General features: G+C 42.4%; 2 protein-coding genes across 2 annotated transcripts; both read right to left on the bottom strand.

Moving 5' to 3' along the window:
* Window positions 1–907: 907 nt before the first annotated feature.
* On the bottom strand, window positions 908–2,196 carry LOC139832672 (uncharacterized). Its single transcript, XM_071822485.1, has 2 exons — window positions 1,755–2,196; window positions 908–936 (listed from the first exon to the last, which is right to left on the bottom strand). The coding sequence occupies exons 1-2, from the start codon at window positions 2,194–2,196 to the stop codon at window positions 908–910; spliced, it is 471 nt and encodes a 156-aa protein (XP_071678586.1).
* Window positions 2,197–3,139: 943 nt separating this feature from the next.
* LOC127309913 (very-long-chain 3-oxoacyl-CoA reductase 1-like) lies at window positions 3,140–3,857 on the bottom strand. The gene has a single exon (XM_051340624.2). The coding sequence runs from the start codon at window positions 3,743–3,745 to the stop codon at window positions 3,140–3,142; it is 606 nt and encodes a 201-aa protein (XP_051196584.2). The 5' UTR covers window positions 3,746–3,857.
* Between the last annotated feature and the right edge of the window lie 11,131 nt (window positions 3,858–14,988).

Below are 14,988 nucleotides of genomic sequence, written 5' to 3'. Positions count from 1 at the left end.
TCACTTCTTAAAGGTACTGCTTGGTACGCGGTGCTTCAGAGTGGTGGGAATTCTCTGGCGGACGCAGCGGTTGCGACTTGCGAGGCATTTCGTTTTCGTTGGTCTGACCTTGTTGGTATTAGTTTCTCTGTTCTTTCTTTTGCGTTTTCTTTTGAGCATGCTTGTGTTGTTTGCTCCAGCCATGGTTCCTATGGTGTATCGGTTGTGTGCTATATTAATATAGCGGGGCGAAAGCCTGTTTCAGAGAGTAGCCTTCTTCTATCTTTTAGGTCAGATATAATGAGAAATAACTTTATCAACAAAGCTTGAAAGGAGTGAGTAGCTTCTTCTATCTTTTAGGTCAGCAATACTGAGAAATAACTTTATCCCGTGCACGAACCAGTATGTTTTGTTTCGTTCCGGACTAATAATACGTATAAGAGAATATGAAACATGACAAAGTTTAATGATAATTGGCAACATGAATCGTAAAACAAAAAATAGGAATCCAACGGCAACCACATGTAAGGGAACCCCCATGCATGAGACAATCGCCGCTCTCCATTAATAAGCGTATGTGATCTCCTAAGCAAAAAAAAAAAAAACTGAGTTTACCTTGCACGATACATATAGGTACATATACCCTGCGCGTCGGGTTTTGGTTCATCATGTCTAAATATTCTGCATAGCCGGTTTGCTAACACGGCTTGTTTCATTCAAAGAATTTCCAAACAAAATTTGTAGGATTTTCATTCATACGAATTTTTCATAAAGGCAATTTGATTCAAAGGATTGATGGTCTGGTTGATTCAAAAGATTCTTTTTTTGAAACAGATTCAAAAGATTCTAAAAGAACAAGAATAGAAAAAAAAACTAGAAACAATATGTCATGGCACATGAAATCCTACATGAATAAAAAATGCATAAATTAGGTGGAGAAATCGTTTGGTACCAGCACTGAAAAAATGTAGGAAATTTTTATAGATATTAAATACATGTCATATTTTTCGTTGATACATAGTAATTTTTTCAAGATGTCTAATATCTTGCTAGAAATCCTGTAGGATTATAATATATGAGTCCATGGAAATTTAGGAGGGTTCAATCCTTTGAACCAAATAGCCTCTATAGAAAAAATTCCTATGGGTAGGAATACCATGAAATTCTTTTGAAAATCCTTTGGATATCAAATAGGAAACCCTCCATAATTTTTATGGATTGCTTTCATATAGTACAATTTCATATGATTTCTAGTAGACCAAGTTTTTTTTCTTGAGAACCCGCAGGAGATCTGCGCGGCATTTCATTAAGATTAAGGGGGAAAACGATTACAACCGAACCATGGGCTCAAAACATCCACCATGCCGCAGAAATGCGAGGGACAACACCTACACTACTCCTCTCGCCAACCCACCTCTACAAGTAAGCCACAGGCCCCAATCCTGGCAAACTACATCAATAACATGATGTATCCTCGAAGACTCTGGCGTTCCGCTCGAGCCATAGGGATCTCAGGATGAGCATGATAGCGGAATTGGTGACTCTAGCATCCGCCGTAGACAGCCCCTCCACCGCACTCGACTACCATGCCGGCAACCTGCTGCCGACCGTAGGCGCCGGAATCTGCACTCGAGCTCGCCTCGAGAAGCCATCCCAAACCAAGCGAGCGAAGGGACAGAGCAGAGAAAGATGGTCCGCCGTCTCCGCGGCAACGGAGCAGAGGGGGCACAAGACGTGAGAGGGAAGGCCTCGCCGAAGCCGACGGTCCGCCGTACAGCACCTCCCACGAAGAGATAGCCACGCATGGAAGCGGAATTTGTATGGCGCGAAGGAATTCCAGACATGCACCGCACCGGGGAGGGTGGTCGTGCCATGGAAGAACATACGATAAGCGGACCGCACCGTGAAAGTACCGTCTTCCGTCCACTTCCACCGGAAAGTGTCAGCCCCGCCGTTGATAGGGACGACAACAACGGCGGCCGAGAGCCGTAGGTACTGCACAACTGCATCGACCGACAACTCTCCCACAATATCTGTCGCCCATGCATGGTTGAGCAGCCCATCTCGCACAGATCTTCGCTTGACGACGCCCGGCCTAACAAGCTTGAGCACCTCCGGAGCCACTGCTGCGACGAAGAGGCCTTGGATCCAGGGGTCCTCCCAAAACAAGAGACTAGCGCTGGAGCCAACAGAGATGACCACCGAAGCATTAAACATGGCAACAGCATCAGCCCGAACGGCGAACCTAAACCCTGTCCAAGACTTGGTGAGATCCGTGCGTTGCAACCACATCCAGCAAGCGCGCAGCTACGCCATGTACTAAATCTTTATAGAAATTTTCTACTTGCTCCAATCCATAATAAGTTTGTGGAACTTAGTACACAAGTTTAGTACATCCCGGTTCAAAATAATTGCTCAAATATAGTAGACATATTTTAATGTGTACATACATCCATTTTTGGGAAATTATATTGAACCGGCGGCGGTACTAAGTTCCTGACGTTTATTATGAAGAGTATGTTTTTCTGTGATCTAACCAAACAATTTCTGAAACTAATTCCTATGTCTATTGTTTCTGTAAGATTTCACATGCCATAACATGCATATTGTTCATGTGTTTTTCCTACTTCATTGGCTTCTAAAATCATTCGACTCGAATAGGCCATCAAAAATGGACCAACGGAGCAGCAGTACTGTTATATATATATATATATATATATATATATATATATATATATATATATATATATATATATATATATATATATATAGCGGAAATTCAATTCGGCTCCCGGGTGCACATGCTCCCTCTACCAACAAAACATATTTCAAAGTGTGGAAAATTTTTGAAAAAAAATTCTACATATACATCTCCATAATATATGTGTGCGCTTCAAGTTTCACGAAAAAATAATATTTTTGTGACTTATGTAAAAAAGAGAAAACTTATCCTGTGAAAAGCATTGTTTTTAAGCACTTAATTTTGTCTTTTTTACACACGTCACATGATAAGTTCATTTTTTATGAAACGACTTTGTGAGCGTGTAGCACATGAATATGTACGTGCGAATTTTTTGTTTCAATTTTTTTGAAATTTAAAATATGTGTAAGATGCATTTTAAAATATAGGGAGCATATGATCCCATGTTCCAGGGGTTACTTACGCTTTGCTCGCTGCGTACACAGCGTAGAACGGAAAGGCCGGCAGCATGGCGGACGATCCAGACCCCACGTTGATGACGGCGCCCCTCCGCCTCCTCATCATCGCCGGCACGACGGCGCGCGTGATCCGCGTGGTCGCCTCCACGTTCACCCGCACCACCGTCTCCAAGACCTGAGTGTCCACCTCGTGGAAGTATGCCGCGCCAGGGTAGGTGGCGCCGGCGTTGTTCACCAGGATGCCCACGTCCAGACCCTCCACGGCCGCAGCAACCCTCGCCACGCCCCGACACATATCTGGCGTGTCGCCGGCGAGGTCGAACACCACGCTCGTCACCTTGCAGGATGGCGCGGCCTTCTGGACCTCCTCGCGGACACGGGAGAGCTTCGCGGGGTTCCGGCCGATCAGGACGAGGTTCAGGCCCTGGCGCGCTAGCTCGAGGGCCATCGCCCGACCGATGCCGTCTGTGGCGCCGGTGACCACCGCCCACGCGCCATAGCGGCGAACAAGATCCTTCCCCGGCCGGAGAAAAGCTCGGTAAAGCCACGTGATGAAGGCTGCCGCGGAGCCAGCGACGCCATGGAGGCCGATACCGATAAGGGCCATGAACGGGTGGCGACGAGCTTGTCCACGCCGGCTCGCCCGTAGTTGTGATCATCTCTTCTAAGCCAGCCATGGGCATGGAATCTGCGAGGGTGCAACGTCTATGAATGAGGGAGTAGAAATAAGTTGGTTTCACAAATTGAGTGCGTAAAGGTGTTGGCAAATGGCAATAATCTTTCCTGATTGTTAGAGTTTGTTAGCTAGCTAGATTAGGCTAAGTTAAACGTCCTAGTCTGATTAGGGCATGGTATTGGTCTGTACGTGAGTTGTATCTAGTACCTGGTATTCGACTAGCTAGGTTAGGTAAATGTAAGTCTAATTCAAGTTCGTTTAGTATTGTTTGTGCCGTGTGCATATATAAACACAAGCAGGCCACCAGATTTGTACCGCAAGTTTTGACTGAAATAAAGATAAAAAAGACAGGGCACAATACATTCAGGCCACCAGATCTGTTCCGCAAGTTCGGTTTAATGTCGAAGGCAGACAGTGGTATGAAAAGCTATCGTAAAGCAAGGAGCTGTTCAGAAAATAGAAGGTGAAACTACTGGACGCGAGTACAAGAGAAGTATGGTGTGAACTGAGTGTGAGGACCGTAATAGCACTGGCACATATGTGCGAACCGAGTGCGGGAGCCATATCATTGAGGGTGGCCCAACATTGCAGAGCAAAGAGGTGCACTGCATGTTTTCTGCGTGGACATGACAATGAAGACGATAAATATATATGACGTGAAGCTGCGCAAATCAAAATCAGAAGGAGTACAAGGAAACGGTAAGTCAAGATTAGAGAGTGATTATTAGCAATAATCATTTCTAATTGTGTTGGTCGTGTCTGATTGTGTTTGTCGTATCACCGAGTAAGTTTGTTATCCGGTCTGGACATGCAAACATGACTCCCTGGTCTTATTAGTACTTTTTCGATAAAGGATGCTTTCATTACTTTTATAATGGTCTTATTAGTACTAGTTGGTGTAGTACGAGTCCAAGTATACGTGTTAGAGTTTGTTAACTAGATTAGGCCAAGTTAAATGTCCTAGTCTGATTAGGAGTAGTGGTATTGGAAGTAGTCTGTAGTACAAGGTTTTCGACTAGGTTAGGTAAGCCTAGTTCAAGTCGGTTTAGTATTGTTTGTTGCGTGTGCATATATAAAGGGAGTGACTAGACAACAGCCGTCTGTTTTCTAGTTGGGGAACAGACACTATTTTCTAGCCAATGAAATGATGACAACTGTCAACTTAATACAAAATTCAATGAATAATTCTCAGTTTAAAAAAGTATCTGTTTCGCCCAGAGAAAACATACAGATTTTAGTTCACCCCACATTCAGCATCCCAGTTTTGAGTTTTCATTTAACATTGAATTCTAACGGCTTCTTTAAGACCAGAACAATAAAATCCACAAAACAAAACAAAACAAAAAGGCCAGAAGCCCATAAAAAAGAACGAGGCATCCCCTTGTAAGACCAGACAGCAAGAGAACTACCTCACATGCTACAACAACACGATCCACGCAAAAAGTTGCCACTGCTTCTCGTCCAAAATATGTGCAAAAACTATGGGAGATCGAGACACTCCCACAGGAAGAATGGACGGAGATATCCAAGGCTCTTCCTGATGCTAGAAACTCCAAGAGTTTAGCGATCCTGTCAACTATTAACTTCTTGGCAAGATGTGAACCTGAAGAAGCCAAGGCTCTAGCATGTCTTCAATATCTGAGCTTGTGCAAGGATAATGACATCTACTAACCGGCTGCAGAATGTGGTTGCGCTGTTGTGGTTGAAACAACGAGTGACATATCCCAGTTCTACTCACAGGCAAATCACCGATTTCCTCAAGTCATTTCAGTTTTTCATAGCATTATATTAAGAGAGATAGTAATGTTGTAGCACATGTACTAGCTGGTCGTGCCATAGCCAAGGCTTCACTGGAGTCTGGCACCATCACGCCCCGACAAACGCTCATCAACTTGTATTGAGTGATTGTAAAACTGTTGTAATGAAAGCCTCGCTTACCCTAAAAAAACTGAACACTGAGATACCCTTTTAACAAGGGTGATCAAAGGTGATATGACGAGGTATGCAAATGCACAAGTACCCAAACTGCAAAAAAGGGAAAATAAAGAAGTTTCAGCTCTCCCGATATTAAGAAAGAAAAGTGACAATGAATCACATGTTTTGGGTGGCGTTGCACTGGTGTTAAGAGGGACAAATTAAGTAAGAAAAAAAATTCGTATTACATAGAAAAAAGTCACTGAAGAGTTTACCTTTTGTCCAGGTTGATACTTTCTACACCACCGTGTTCACTTACCGATAGGTAAAAGACCGAAGACACGGAAAATGAAGAGAACTTCAAAAACAAAAGTGAATGAAGAAAATCTCCAAATATAAAGAAAGAGCATCTGAACGCTCAACTCAACAATGTCTTAACTTTGAACTTTTTGAACACTGGAAAAGAGAGAGTAAGATCTGACGAGCAAGGAGTGAGATCCCTAAACTAAAGACTCAATGCAAAGATGGGATGGTATTGGGCGAGAGAGAGAGAGAGAGAGAGAGGGAGAGAGAGATTCATGAAGAATAATATTATGATTTAGGAGTGAAAGAAGATACTGATCCAATACTATAATGAAAAAAGGATGCTCACAATTTAAGAATAATTACACCAACAAAGGAATGACCGAATGAGAACAATTTCCAGGTACAGATCTCATACACATCATAGAAAACTCATTATTTTGCGCTACTAAAATAACAGAGGGCTTACCTAAACAAACAATCAGGAAAACAATACTAGACATGGAGAAATTAAAGAAAACCCTTGGATGCAGATATGCTTCATGATATCATACTTGAAGAGGTAAATTGTGTAGCTTATGATACCATGTATTACTGACAAAAAAAATACAAAATATACCCTATAAATAATTGTGGCATAACTTTCTTCTTAGGTTGTTGAAGATGACAGTCAATGAAATGAAGCAAACCATCATGCAGTTGACCATACATGGAATCTTTATGCTCAAAATAATAGATTGGCAACAGATGAGGACCCAACGCAACTTAATTGTTGAAAATAAAGATGAACATACTGGAGAGATAAATGAAGAAGATGTTGATAACTTCTGGGAGAATGAGAAAGAAGGTACTGAGCAGCGGGAATCAGAATTAAGCGAAGATCTAAAGTTGAAAATGATTACTTGAAACTAGCACCGAGCAACTTCCCAGAAAATTTAGGCTAAGACAAGAAAACTACCAATAGAAGTGCAACAAAAAAATGATGTCATGCAATCCCTACACCTTTCTAGAAAAATATCCCTACCTATGTCCTCTTACTTTCTATAGTTTTGTATGCACTTCTAAACATATAGGTACTTGAAAAGGTGATACTGAGAAATAATGCTTAGGAACTGCTGAGGATGTAAAACTGAAAGTATGGAGATAAAGAGAAATAAAATGGAAAAAAGAAAAAGTTGAAAAAGGGCCCCTCCTCCTTTTTCCGGGCTTCAAACTAGCTACCAAAAAGGTTTTAAAAAGGTAGGCAGACTTACCCCCACACCAAACAAATCAAAGGACAGAAAAAATGAGGAATGAAAGAACAATTAAGAAATAAGAAGACTGGATAAATGAGGAATGAGGAATGAGGAATAAATGAGGAATGAGAAATATTATGATTTAGGAGTGAAAGAAGATACTGATCCAATACTATAATGAAAAAAGGATGCTTGCAACTTAAGAATAATTAAGACATATATACTTGATGACTAAATTAAAAGGAGGTGAATGATGAACTGAAGAGTAAACTCAAGAAATTCAAAGCAAAAAAAATCAGGATTGAACTCTTAACTGCCGAGAAATGAGTGATGGAGAACTGATAGACTTACGAAACAAACTGAGCTACAAATATTTAAAAAAAATGAAAAACTAAGATGTTGAGTAAGTGCCGAAAAATGAGTGACTGAAATAATGAGAGACTTAAGAAAATAACTGAGTTAGTGATGAACTAAGGAAATTGTACTGAAAATAGGAACTAGGAATACTCATGATTGAAAACTACGGACAAATAAATTGAATGAATACTGAAACATATGACTGAAGACTAAGGAAACAATGAGAAACTACAAAGGCAAAATGAAGAATAGATAATCAAGGACTGAATAACTAAATTAATAAGGAGATAGTTGTCAGCCAGACTGAATTATTGAATGAAAAAAATGAAGAAGTTCGGATGACTAAAGAGAATGAAAAATGAACACAGGAATGACAACAAATATAAATTGGAAATAAGAAAAATGTAGGGATTCGTTGCATAGAAAACAAAAGTTTTCCTACCACGAACACGCAATCCAAGCCAAGATGCAATCTAGAAGACGGTAGCAACGAGGGGATTATCGAGTCTCACCCTTGAAGAGATTCCAAAGCCTACAAGATGAGGCTCTTGTTGCTGCGGTAGACGTTCACTTGCCGCTTGCAAAAGCGCGTAGAAGATCTTGATCACGGCGCCACGAACGGGCAGCACCTCTGTACTTGGTCACACGTTCGGTTGTTGATGAAGACGACGTCCACCTCCCCGTTCCAGCGGGCAGCGGAAGTAGTAGCTCCTCTTGAATCCGACAGCACGACGGCGTGGTGTCGGTGGTGGTGGAGAAACCCGGCGGAGCTTCGCTAAGCGTGCGGGATGTGGTGGAGGAGAGAGGGCCGCTAGGGTTTGGGAGAGGGGGGCGCCGGCCACTAAGGGGTGCGGCCACCTTGTGGTGTTGGGGTGGCCGGCCCCCTCCCCTTGGCCCCTCATTTTATAGGTGGAAGCCCCAAGTGTTGGACTACAAGTCTTTGAATAAGACCCGAACCTAAAACCTTCCATGTGATAGGGAAACCTACCCAAGGTGGGAATCCCACTTGGGGTGGGATTCCCCCCTTCCATGTGGGGGGGGGGGTGGCCGGCCCCCTTGGTGGAGACCAAGGTGGACTCCCCCCTCCTAGGGTTGGCCGGCCATGGGAGGTGGAGTCCCTCCGGGACTCCGCCTTCCTTAGTGATTTCTTCCGGACTTTTCTAGAACCTTCTAGAACATTCCGTAGAACCTTCCGGATCATTTTAAATCTTATAAAATGACTTCCTATATATGAATCTTATTCTCCGGACCATTCCGAAACTCCTCGTGATGTCCGGGATCTCATCCGGGACTTCGAACAAATCTTCGAACTCCATTCCATATTCAAGTTCTACCATTTCAACATCCAACTTTAAGTGTGTCACCCTACGGTTCGCGAACTATGCGGACATGGTTGAGTACTCACTCCGACCAATAACCAATAGCGGGATCTGGAGATCCATAATGGCTCCCACATATTCAACGATGACTTTAGTGATCGAATGAACCATTCACATACGATACCAATTCCCTTTGTCACGCGATATTTTACTTGTCCGAGGTTTGATCATCGGTATCACTCTATACCTTGTTCAACCTCGTCTCCTGACAAGTACTCTTTACTCGTACCGTGGTATGTGGTCTCTTATGAACTCATTCATATGCTTGCAAGACATTAGACGACATTCCACCGAGAGGGCCCAGAGTATATCTATCCGTCATCGGGATGGACAAATCCCACTATTGATCCATATGCCTCAACTCATACTTTCCGGATACTTAATCCCACCTTTATAACCACCCATTTACGCAGTGGTGTTTGATGTAATCAAAGTACCTTTCCAGTATAAGTGATTTACATGTTCTCATGGTCATAAGGACTAGGTAACTATGTATCGAAAGCTTATAGCAAATAACTTAATGACGTGATATTATGCTACGCTTAATTAGGTGTGTCCATTACATCATTCATATAATGATATAACCTTGTTATTAATAACATCAAATGTTCATGATTATGAAACTAATCATCCATTAATCAACAAGCTAGTTAAGAGGCATACTAGGGACTCTTTGTTGTTTACATATCACACATGTATCAATGTTTCGGTTAATACAATTATAGCATGGTATATAAACATTTATCATAAACATAAAGATATATAATAACCACTTTATTATTGCCTCTAGGGCATATCTCCTTCAAAAAACATCAGCACTAAAGAGATTGAAGATAGATGATAAAAAGAGGGAACAAATAATAATAAAAGAGCATGACTGGGCAAAGAATTAGTAAGACTGAAACTAAGAGCTCGAAGTTAGAATGAATGAAAAACTGAAATAGTACTGATGACAGAAGCTACTGAAGGGCTGAAATAAAATACTTTAAGAAATACGAAGAAAGAGGAAAAATGACTGTTCCTTGTTTTCAATATGGATGCATGTTGGACGAAGAAGCATCAGTCATGGCCTGAATGGAAGTAGGAGCAAAGTCATTCTCATGTAAGCATCGGGGAAGCAAATTATGACATCATATGGACGGAGGAATCCCATATTCCAATAAGCTATAAAATAATAAAACTTTATCACCTTTCGTCATGTAGAGATTCCACACTATTTGTTTCATTAAAATTGAGCATAACCCTATCAGAAGTAATAATAATCTGAGCACACCCTTTAATTGAAAGAATGAAAATGGACGAAAGAATATGAAAACTTCAAAACGACTTAACACAACTTGAAATTAGAAGCTGCCACATATGGCCTTTCAAAGGCCTTTTACCATGCACTTTGCCAAACTCCAGTCCCTTTACAGACATAATGTCTATGTTTGTCAAACAATTTAAACTGAAAATTTATCCGAAAAGGAACAACAGTAGTCAATTTCACAATTGATGTCGGCTGGCTACTGAACAAATATGTACCAAAAAGCAAATGGGGTACCCTATGAGATAACCTTCAACTATGGATCAGCTTGGGTTCAAAAATCATCCAAACTAGGATTATGATGTTATGCCTACGATGACACCATCCGCATTAGCATTAGAAGTAGGTTCAGCTTTCACATCAGTGTGAATGATAGTCAAATACAACACATCCCCTCAACATGTTCAGTGGCAGCTAGAACACAATCTCAGCGACAGCCTGAATTAAAATCACAAGCGATGCTACAAAAATTGAAGAAGAAACACTACACAAGAACCCCGTTCTGATTCCTCCCTCCAGCCCCCCTCACCCCCCACACATTAGCAGGTAACCTAACAACGTACAATCCCAATCCATACAGACTGAACTGAGGAAAATCATGGATGAAACCACAGATCTGAACAACTCCAACCATGAAGCTTCAGCGAACGAAATGAAAACAAAGGCAACATTGTATACCGGCGTCTCTCTCTCTCTCGGCTCTCCCTCTCTCTCTCTCTCTCTCTAGGCTCTCCCTCTCTCTCTCTCGGCTCGCTGCAGTGGACAAAGGGAATGAAATGTAAGACAAGAAAAAATCGGGGCTGCTGAAAATTGGACACGACTCTGTTGGGAAGGCCGGCCTGGAGATGGGGAACGACGACGACGAGGACCGGATGACACTGAGCCGTTCGCGGTTTCCGACGTCCCTGCAGTTTGAAGGACGCCGACGTCTGTGAGGGGCGCGGCCTGCTGGCCGGACGCATCTGCTCAGAACGGTCCAACCGGTCGCCCCCCGCCTCACCCCACCTGCTGCCGAGGCGCCGCCGTCGCCACAAATGCGAGGCCAAACGGCAGGTGATCACCTAGGTGGCTAGGTAGAGTTTGCGGTGGCGGCACGACTGGAGGAGCTTTGGAGAACGGCGGGGCAGCGGACAGAAAGGGGACAGAAATGATTACTCCGTATTTTCCAAGGACTCAAAAAGGCTTTGTTGACACATCCCAGAAAAATGAGACGAGGAGTCTGTGCGCTGAGATTCGTGAATGAGAAACAATCGGACGTTTCAAAAAGTGACTGTGCACCAATTATAAAACAGCTAACTGTTACTTAGGAAAAGTGTATATAAACACAAGCAGACCACCAGATTTGTACCGCTAGTTTTGAAATAAATAAACACAAAAAAACAAGGCACGATACGTGTCTTTGACGATATATTCGTGCACGTGTATTCATCTATTTTAATGTGATTGATCCGTGAGCAAATCCTTACAAATCGAACTGCCAAGCTATAGTATAAGCTGTAGGCGGTAAGGAGTTTAGGTAACACCTGATCATGATTGTCAGTTAGCAAACCAACATCAATGCGCTCCCTGTACGACATTAGGGTTTACTAGGAATTAGTGGGGTTGCTCAACGGCTCAAAGGGCATGGCACAGATGATATATACACGAGGAGAATTATGAGGATTTGTGGCACCTGGGAGCATTGGATCTCAGCATTTTGAAAAAAAATGAAAATGGTAATTTGAACTTTCAAAAAAATCAAGCAAAATTCCGTGAATGTTTTGTACCCCTGTTCAAAGTTTCACTAAAAAGGCATTCTGTTTTGGGCTGATAAAACAAATATGTGGTTGTACAGAGGAATAAAAAACTCTTATTTTAACCCCAAATTTGTCTAGGCCAAAATACAACGTATTTATGTTAACTGAACTTGTAATGCATGTACTATATGTGTATATGTACACATATATTTGTTTTCAATATTTTTTTATACCTAGAAATAATGTTTTTCATTTTAAAAAATGAGAGCACTAGTGCTCAGCTGCAACAAAAGTTTACACAATACAATAAATATACAATACCTGTTAAGCTTCATGCACTAGCCACTTGAACCAAAAGTCTGAACTGATGAAAAGGGCTAGGCAATCCACATATACACTTCACAACACCCCCACTCGCGTGTGACGGGAGAAGAGAAAGTCAACACGTGAAAGAAGAAGAGCACACCGAAACAGCGGTGGCTAAAGAGGGGGGCAACAACAATTTTTTTAGGCTTAATTGCGAAAACCAGGATTTGAACTCGAGACCTGGGGCTCTGATACCATGTTAAGCTTCATGCACTAGCCACTTGAACCAAAAGTCCGAACTGATGGAAAGAGTTAGGCAATCCACATATACACTTCACAATAATACCCAACCGATGACTACACTGCATCCAAGACAAAACACCACCAATATACGCACCCTAACATCCTCCCTCAATCTTAACCGGCTGAGTAAACGAGGTAAAGATTGCGACGACATGCCTGAAAAGCTGGAAATGGCAAGGGTTTTGTGAAGATATCTACAAATTGATCTTTGTAAGATATAAATTTAATCTGAAGAAGTTTTTGGGCAACCATCTATCGAACAAAATGATAATTTACCTTAATATGTTTCGTACGAGCATGAAAAACTACACCGGGGAAGAAAGATAGCTAGGTGATCTGGGGAATTGGTCTCTAAGGGGGGCTGTCCCACCATTCGAGCCAAAAATATGTCCGACTCCATTGCGAACTCGATGTTCCATGCCCAGCTGAATGGCCCTCCAAAACTGAGAACCCATCTCGGGACAGCCAGGAAGAATAAGTCATTCTCGCCCAGGTACTTAGCTCATATGATATCCGCCCAGAGCCTATCAGCATGCTGGTAAAACTTCTAGATCCACTCCTAAGCCTATGTCCATGAGCTTAGTACTCAGGATCCCCAGACCCCAAATTTCTTTGGTTTACACAGCATGGCCCATCAACCATATGATATTTGCATTCACTTCTCCCCCCACCCCCAATCCTGATCCCGATTTATTCATGCAACCTTAGGTTGACTCATGAAGCAAATACAATTTCATTGCAAACATTGGGAAACTGGAGAGACAAGCATTAGTCAACTCAAGTCTACCGGCGAGAGACAACCCCTGCCAAGGGTCAACCATATGACCCACCCATTCCATCAAGAAGTACCAGTCAACCACCTATTCTCTAACTCCAGTGCCATTCTCCAATTCAAGAGCCGCTGCCAATTTTCTGAGGGCATCTACATCAGATTATACGTCCCTGTTTGAAGCTTTTTTTTTAGGTGTTTACATCATCTGTTTTTTCTCTCAAAACTCTGATGACATAAAATACATCACCTCTTCTCTGAAAGCGCTCTAGTAGATAATGTATTATACATCACATGAGCTACAAAACTTCAAATATAAATTCAGAATTTTGCATATTTGAACTGAAATTACAAAAAAAATCCAAATTACACAAATTTCTCTAAGCTACTCAAAAATTCATCTAAGAAAGATCGCATAAATGGTTTGATGGTAGCAATAATTGACTGACCCATACACAATTCCGTCCATTATGCCTCTCCTCGAACGCCCATAAGACTGCTCATAGTGGGAGTAACATAGCTAGTAATATCACACATCTCAAAGCATTTTGGTAACATGGCATGCGAATAAATGAAGAAAGAGAGTGAGGTGGTAACTAGCTATGTTACCATAACATCACACACCCCAAGGCAAAATGAGTCTACAACATAATAAATGATACAATGCATGACACCACATATAAGTTACTACCCACTATGAAGGTAGTAACCTAGACTAGTAACATGACATATGTTACTAGTCTAAGTTACTCCCCACTATGAGCAGCCTAACTCCCAAGATATAAAAGGGCAAGTCAAAGGGAAGAAGCGCGAGATGATGTAGGACTCGTTGGCATCCACCACTTCGGTTCGCTGCCTATCGCCGGGCTGGAGGTGGCACACGCTGTTCGTGTAGCGAAAAGAGGGACCGGATGTGCAGCGAAGAGAGAGGGAGCGGGAGAAGAATGCAGAGAGGGTGGAGGGAAGTACCACGCCGCAGGATGCGGCCGGAGTCATCGAACACGGGGAGGAGGTCAGGTCGACTGTGGTCTGTGGAGGAGCTAGGGCATCATCCTCGAGCAAACCCACCCCATCGACTTCGTCGTCCACAACTGCCCCTACGAGTCGCCCGCGCCCAGGCCAACCCTAACCTGTGGGTTGCCGTCGTCCAGCTCCGCCAGCATGTCCCCCATCTTCGCTCGCTTCGACGACCTTCGTTGGTCCCCCGATGGCCTCTGCATCGTCGTCTATGGGGACGGGTGATGTATATTTGCATCGCCTGGTGCAAATATACATCAAGATGTAAATATTTTGGATCTTTTTTACATCTATGTTATCTGCTGGAACAGTTTCTTTTTTGGAAAATGATGTAACAACCGTTATTTTACAGGGCCGACTTGTATAGGATTTTTTCATAAGGTGGATCATAGGATCAACTCACAGAAAAAAATATTTTGAAAATGCAATTTTTTTGAAAATATGATGTACACCAGGAGAAACAAAAAAAAAAGACTGCGAGATAGATCCAGTGAGAAACTTACAGAACAACCCAAAGATCAAAGAAAATAGACATAGGTCCTGCAAGTC

Source organism: Lolium perenne, chromosome 6 (genome assembly GCF_019359855.2).
Source record: "Lolium perenne isolate Kyuss_39 chromosome 6, Kyuss_2.0, whole genome shotgun sequence".
Classification (NCBI taxonomy): domain Eukaryota; kingdom Viridiplantae; phylum Streptophyta; class Magnoliopsida; order Poales; family Poaceae; genus Lolium; species Lolium perenne.
Note: the sequence above shows the minus strand (reverse complement) of the source record. Positions and strands in the feature narration are given on the sequence as shown.

What these genes read in the sequence shown, in the direction of transcription:
- LOC139832672 (XM_071822485.1), bottom strand. Translation starts at nt 2,196, where the DNA reads ATGTTTAATGCTTCGGTGGTCATCTCTGTTGGCTCCAGCGCTAGTCTC. An exon ending in ATCTCTTCGTGGGAGGTGCT is followed by an intron (nt 937 to 1,754) that starts GTACGGCGGACC and finishes ACATTTTTTCAG; the next exon opens with TGCTGGTACCAAACGATTTC.
- LOC127309913 (XM_051340624.2), bottom strand. Translation starts at nt 3,745, where the DNA reads ATGGCCCTTATCGGTATCGGCCTCCATGGCGTCGCTGGCTCCGCGGCA.